Source organism: Eutrema salsugineum, unplaced genomic scaffold, assembly GCF_000478725.1.
Source record: "Eutrema salsugineum unplaced genomic scaffold, Eutsalg1_0 scaffold_15, whole genome shotgun sequence".
Lineage (NCBI taxonomy): Eukaryota > Viridiplantae > Streptophyta > Magnoliopsida > Brassicales > Brassicaceae > Eutrema > Eutrema salsugineum.
The window spans coordinates 6,213,491-6,220,995 of NW_006256867.1; the positions used below are offsets into that span (position 1 = coordinate 6,213,491).

Here is a 7,505-nt window from a genome sequence, read left to right on the forward strand (position 1 = left end):
TTATGAGGAAAAGAAAACTAAACTTACAAGTGAGTAAGTTGGCTAGAGTTAAAAAGAGAAGCTGGAATTTGCCCAATTAGGTTGTCGAAACTCAAATCACTGGAGAACAAATAATGTAGATTGTTTTGTAATCATATGTAGTCTGTGCTTTAAGCATGTCATCTCATTTTAGTAACAAAGAAGACATGGACAGTTTTCGGAGCATCTAAATATCCAGAACAACATTTTTGTCATCTTGTCCCATACTTACAGTTGTCTCAGATGCACAAATTCTCCAATATTGGAAGGTATGGTGTCCCTAAGATTATTGTTCCTTAATACTCTGCAAGATGTTTCATAAATGTAAAGAAAATAAAGAGGATCCATCAAGGCTAGGAAAAAAACTGAATAGAAGTGCCTTACAAGACACTGAGAGATTTCATGTCCCGGATGAATTCGAGAGTGGAGTTACCATTAGATATATCACCTAGTCTCCTGTATTTCAGGTTGTGGTCAAAATCCAGAACAAGAGAATGAAAAAATAAAGAGAAAAGAGCATATATTTAACACTTACAATTCTGTCAAATAAGTTAAGCTGGCAAATGACGATGGAACTGGACCAGTCAATTAGTCTATAGAATTCTCCTGCAGTGAAGCTTGTGTCAAAATGTTGAGTATGAGCTTATGGCCATTAACATATAAAATGATCACTATCAAGTGTGTGTTGATTGTTTACAGTAATACTACATGTGGAGATTTGGTCAAGAGAAAGAAGAGTGAAAACAGAACAACAAAAGAGCTGCAATATTAAATTTCTTACAGTGCCGAAAGATTGGTCCACTTTCCTATAAATTCCGGTATCCGACCTGTGAGTTGGACATCATTCGTCCAACTTACACAACATAAAAAAAAATAATAAAAAGTCAATCCAATTATGAGTTATACTTCAGTATAGAAATGAGTAGCCAAAACTCGAAAATAATCCAGAACATATTGATGTAGGAACAAGAGATACTTGTCCTTGCTTGGATGGAAAGGTGGTGAATCTCTAGTTGGCCGTACGGCTCTCTCTAGATGACTCGATAGAAAGGGAGTGATTAAACGATGAGACCGGGTAACAATGGATCGAGAGACGCCACACAGATGATGGAAGAGTCTGTGATAAGTCTTGTTCTTCAGCTTCAAAGGAATCGCACCCAAGAAGAGGAAGGGAACTAGCTGCGGCTAGGGTTTTTGCTTTCAAAGAAAACTCGGTTATTTTATTGATAGGTTAAAAGTTTACATGCTGAGAAGGAACCTTATATAATGGTTCGACAGCGGGGTGGCTTCTCTTGGCCGAAAAATACAGAAAAGGAAACTACAAAGCTCATCGTTTAACTAAAGCAACAAAATGGAAAAATTCTAAAAACTAAGAAAAACGACTAAGGCAAAGAAAAGCTCCTGCAAAACAAACAATAAACTCGTGAAATATAATCCAATTGTAAACACTTACATTGGTTCGATGAGTGGCATTTCCACTTGCTTGGAGATGACAAACGTAGTAGCGTCCTTGATGCCTTGTAAAACAGGTAAGAATGATATGGCTTGACGCTTGAGTTGAGAGTAGTCATTGCTCGGTGTCTCTTTGACTTTCTTGGATTCTTGAAGGTCTTGGCTTGAACCGGCCGAGTCTTCCACGTCGTCTTGTTGGGTCTCAAGCGTGCTGAACTCGGTTAGAGGCTCCATTGGTGTCTCTCGGGTGATCTCCCCTTTGAGTAGCTTCTCTTTGAGTTCCCCGTGCTCTATAAGTGTGATCAGCCCTTCTATTGACTTGTTGAACTCCTCTCTTAGACTCTTAGTTCCTGACCTTGTCCTTGGTGCATGTCTCATGGTGGGTATGTTGATCGGTTCTTCATCAGCTAGTGTTAGGCTTGCCTCGATGACCTCATCACATATTATATTAAGATAATTCTTACGCCTCTTCTAATTCCACGAGATTAGCAAATGATGAAGGGATCTCACCGGTAAGTCCTGAACTTGCAATGTAACTGTCATAAACATGAGTCTCATCAATCCTACTACATCTCGGAAGCAGTGCCGTGCTTAGACTCATAGAGGCTTTAGGCAAATCAGAAAAATGTGGCTTTTATTTTTATAAATATTAAAAAATAATATTGTCATTAAACACACAATAATACTATTTTAACATACTTTTTATTTTTTTATCATATCATACATTATTATAATATTTGTTAAAAAATATGGATCCATATCTATAAAATTGAAAGATACCAATAACAATACTATTGTTATAGGGTTGCAAAGGAATATCCTAACCATATTTACCAAATTATATATAAAAAATGTTTAGCTAAAAAAATTGTGGCCTTTTTATTTTTTTTTTAATTCGTGTATCCTTAGGCAAGTGCCTAATTATTAACACTATAAACACGGCTCTGCTCGGAAGCACTCAAGGGAATCCAAACGTTAAATATCGTGAAAAATGGAAAGCAAGAGTCTGATGAACGAATAATCAGTCAGGTGACTCCCCTATCTTAACTTCACATGACGAATCCTCTATCTATTTGAACAAACCAGTGAACCAAACACTCTTAGCCTTACAATATGGTTATCAAATTCTTTTACAAAATGTTCAAAGAGGAAGAAGGCAGACACAAACCTTCTTCGGGATGAGTAGTTTGGTTTTGGGCTTGAACCATTTGAACTGTTCCAGAATTACGCACGAACCATACCGTCAAAACCAGACATAGAGAGAGCCGTAGCCTCAGCATCGTCGTCAACCAAAACAAAACAACGGTGGTGATGACGATGTGAGAAAGCTCTGTCAAATTCAGACCGTCTTTCGTTCAAAAACTTAAGTCACGTTGACTATATTATGGTGATTTATTTGATTAGAGATTATCTATTATATAAAGAGTGAGTTGTGTCTCACAAATGTGACACATCAGCACCTCTTCTTTTGACACATCAGCTTTGAAAAATAAATAAAATATTTAGCAGGAGAAAAAAGTGACAGTGGTGAGAGATTAATCAGAACTTCTCCTCCCAACAATCTCGAAATTTGAATAGGCGAAAGCTTTCTTTTATCAGCCCCATTAAGTCTCATCTATATTTTACATGTTTGCAAGTGCTTTCAAATTACGACTGCTGAATTGGCTTAAAGAATCTTCTAAATCCCTCTACTTCCTCCTAAACCCAAAATAAATGCATCAACCCTCATGGCAGATCGATTCTTTTTCTGATAGATTGGTCGGCGATGTCTTTGGTGGTGGGTAATAAAGCTGGAGAGAGGCTGAGAATGAAAGGAGCTGAAGGAGAAAAAGAAGAATAGAGGAGGAAGGAGGTTGAGGAAGAAAGACGAAAAGTATATATAACTAAAATGATTCAGACTCTTCATATGTCTTTAACTTGTTTCTAAGACATTGTTTAGATTAACGAGTATGACTCTCATTCTCATATTCTCCCATGATTTTTACTTATGTTCTCTTACTACTCTGTTTCTTTCTATGGATAAGATTTTAAGATACTACTCTTACCCTATAGATCTCCTACAAGTACCAGATTCTAGGAAGGCAATTGTTTAAATATAAGTTTAAAGGCTTATAAGAAGATAGACTATGATGAGAACAAGAACAACTCCTGTATCTTAAAATATTACTATTGAGCTCCTTAGAGACGTTTTATCATGAAATAGGGGAGCTGTGTATTGTTCCATCTTCACTGTTATAGTGGAGGGTGTTTGTTTTGTCGCTGAAACTTCACCATCATGTCACGGCCCGATTCCTCCTTGAACCAAACCGTGCGGCCTTAGCGCTTTACTGTTCCGCGCACACGCTAAGTCAGCCGTCTAAACTCGGACCCTGGTGCTTAGAGAGAGAAAGTGGCGTGTTTTAGAAAGAGAAAGGGGAAGAGAACTCTTATTAGAGAAAACTTGGATTCTGAGATCTACCTACAACTGAGGGAGCTCCTCTCTTTATATAGAGATTTCACTCAACTACCCTAATAAATGTATCTACCCAACTACTACATTTATTCTACTTCCCAACTACTATCTACTCTCTCTTGACCCAACCAAAAAGTTCCACAAGGTTCTAGAGAGTTCCGGAAATACATAAAGGAAAGAAAGCATAGAAATGACTAAGTGTTGGGTCATAACCCCCTGGTTTCGGCCCGTCTCGTCCCAGCACGACCCATCACGGTCTAAGCAAAATATGGGCGTGACAATCAGCTCCCTTTCTTCCTCCTCCATATCATGAAAGACCAACTTAGTCTTGGGTTGATACCTAGCTTATTTTTGCATGTGGATGTGACTGATCACATGAAGTAAAGACATGAAACGTTTCAATGATTTTTATTCAAGTATGTTCAGAAGCTTTGACTAGAAGAAGATTTGAAAATATTTTTTATCCTTGCTGATAGGCTAACATGTTTAGAGAATATTTCTCTTTAAGGTTTCTTAGGAGGATAAAAGATAGAGGGCGTGAACCAGAGACATGATTCAAAATGGTATCCATGGATCCAAGTATAAGCAAAGCCCTCTTTGTCGCTTGAGAAGCAAAGCCCTCTTTGTCACTTGAGAAGCAAAGCGCTTGTCAAGGAGCTCTCTTTGCGGTTCTTAAACTCTGATGTCAAAGTTAAAAATGCAAGATGGGAACAAATTAAGAGTATTTAACCATGTTCTATGTTATATCATTTTATGTGCATGAAATGGAGTTTGTAGCTTGGTTTATCTTCATCAGGTCTTGGAGCTGGGAATATTAGTTCTCACAGCAGAAAGCCACGAGAGCAGCATAAGTCAAATCCAATGATGAAAATGGAGAAAGACATATTTGGCTACACGTGATGCAAAATATAATCTCTGAGGTATAAAATACCAAAGGCCGCCATGCTATATTCATTTACTAACTTATCTAACTTCAGTGGAGATTGTGAAGGTCTTTGCCAATAAGAATAGAAAAATTGCATAGAAGTTTATCCATTTATTTAAAAAATATGTCTATTAGGTTCCTAATCATAATATTTAGTATTTGCTAGATTATCATATCTAGATTTGTTATGATGTTCCACGATTAATTGAAGAAATTAATGGTTTTTAGTAGAGGAAGTGTTTGATAAAATTTCATGAAAACAAAAGAAAAAGTCAATTAAAAAAAACTAACCAAAACAAGTTCACTTTAAGAAAACAAGTAAACAATTAATTAATCTCTCTCAACATGTATATGGCCATAAAAAAAAACCAAAAATCTAAACTAAACTTAAATTTGCTTTCAACATGTATATGGCCATCAAAAAAACCAAAAATCTAAACTAAACTTAAATTTTAAGCAATAGACAATATATTAAAATAAAACCCACGCATGTGCGTGGGTATTCATCTAGTTTATGTTGATTGAACACACTCATCATTTCATTTGTGACCACGCCGAGTGGAGCTTGACTTATATTGTACGTTTGCTCTTTCAACATTTTTCAAAAATGGCGGTTGTGCTTTCATCACCATTCACCACCGTGGACCTTGTCACCAATGGCGATCTTCATTTAATTGCTTTTGTTTTAAGAGAATATAAAATTAATGGTGAATATAAATATATTATATTAGTACCTTATAAAAATAAAGTCAGTAAATCAGACTAAATTTTTGTTGTCATCTAAATATGTAGTACTAAGGGCATCTCCATGACAGGATGAGTCGAGTCTTTTAGGTAGGCCCGACGTCATTTTTAGGTTTAAAATTAATAAAAAAAAAGCTCAAATCCATTCATACAGTATCTTCTTAGTGATACTTATGAACCTGTATCAAGAGAGTATCATCGATATGTGGCAGCTTCTGATTCGGTTTTTGAGAAATGTGGAGACAAATTTACTGTTCCAAAAAAAAAAACAATTATTAAAATAATCCATGAACCCCAATAAAGGAATCAGCGATGGAGATACCCTAAAAGCATGTACATTGGTGATACTTAATTTGGGACTGTTAGCATTTAAATATTATTAATTTTTAGAAGTATGAACAGTGAACAAACCGAGCTCGTTTTGGCATCCATTGGTGATACTGCTTTTGGGATTGTTAATTAGCAAAAAAACATCCAAAAGGTTTTCCCCAACATCCAATCCCCTACTGCCACATTTTGTAATTCGTAAGAGATTGGTTGTTAAATCTCTAATTTAACATACAGGTTCATTGGAAAAAACCTTTTTTCTTTTTAAAAAAAAAACTCGTTAGGCCTAGGTTTTCGAGCCCAAAATGGGTTAACATACCCTGATGAACATGGTCTAAGGTTCTGTTCGTTTGCTCATTTGTCATTTGCATCTAGATGATCCATTTAAATGATTCATCTGAATGAGTCATCTGAATGATGCATTAACATACCCCGATGGACATGGTATAAAGCTCTGTTTGTTTGCTCATTTGTCATTTGCATCTAGATGATCCATTTAAATGATTCATCTGAATGAGTCATCTGAATGATGCAAATAACAAATGAGCAAACTAACATTAAAATGAGCAAAACACAAATGAGCAATGGACCTTTATTTGTTTGGTCATTTTAATTGGATGATATATATCTTTATCTTTATGTTTTAATAGCAAAATTATTAAAATATTTATTTATTCTAATTATAAGTTTATAAATCTAATTGAATCTTAAATATATTAAATTTACATTTTTAAATTTTTGGTAAAAACAAATATTTTGTTTTGTATAGAAAACATAATATTTATTTATGGCAAAAAACAGGATTTTATGTTTTTGGCGAGAAAACGAGATTTTACGTTTTGACGGAAAACAAGATTTAATGTTTTTTATACGAAAACGAAATTTTACGTTTTGACGGGAAAATTTTTTTTTTTATGTTTTTGAAGGAAAAACAAGATTTTACGTTTTTTCACGGGAAAATAAGATTTTAGATTTTTGACGAAAAAAACGAGATTTTATGTTTTTGACGGTAAAATAAAATTTTATGTTTTTTGAAGAAAAAACAATATTTTATATTTTTTACGGCAAAACAAGATTTTACGTTTTTTCACGGAAAAATGAGATTTTACATTTTTGACGGTAAAATAAGATTTTACATTTTTGACGGAAAAATGAGATTTTACTTTTTCTATGGTAAACTATATTTTTCGTTTTTGACGGTAAAACGAGATTTTACGTTTTTGACGGGAAAATGAGATTTAAATTTTTTTTACGGGAAAATGAGATTTACTTTTTGACGGTAAACAAGATTTTTATGTTTTTGACAGAAAAACGAAATTTTACGTTTTTGGACGAGAGAACAATATTTTACATTTTTTTACGGGAAAACGAGATTTTACCTTTTTTATGGTAAAACAAAATTTTATGTTTTTGACGAGAAAACAAGATTTTACGTTTTTTCACGGGAAAATGAGATTTTAGGTTTTTGACGGAAAATTTTTCTAAGATTTACGTTTTTGACGTGAAAACGAAATTTTATGTTTTTTGATGGTAAAACAAGATTTTATGTTTTGACGAGAAAACGAGATTTTATGTTTTTCACGAAAA

At 34.4% G+C, this 7,505-nt stretch overlaps 1 protein-coding gene across 1 annotated transcript; it reads right to left on the reverse strand.

The window, feature by feature from the left end:
* Positions 1–1,236: 1,236 nt before the first annotated feature.
* Positions 1,237–3,867, reverse strand: LOC112088148. The gene is made up of 3 exons (XM_024158390.1): positions 2,639–3,867; positions 1,981–2,006; positions 1,237–1,902 (listed from the first exon to the last, which is right to left on the reverse strand). The coding sequence occupies exons 1-3, from the start codon at positions 2,748–2,750 to the stop codon at positions 1,468–1,470; spliced, it is 573 nt and encodes a 190-aa protein (XP_024014158.1). The 5' UTR covers positions 2,751–3,867; the 3' UTR covers positions 1,237–1,467.
* Positions 3,868–7,505: the final 3,638 nt, after the last annotated feature.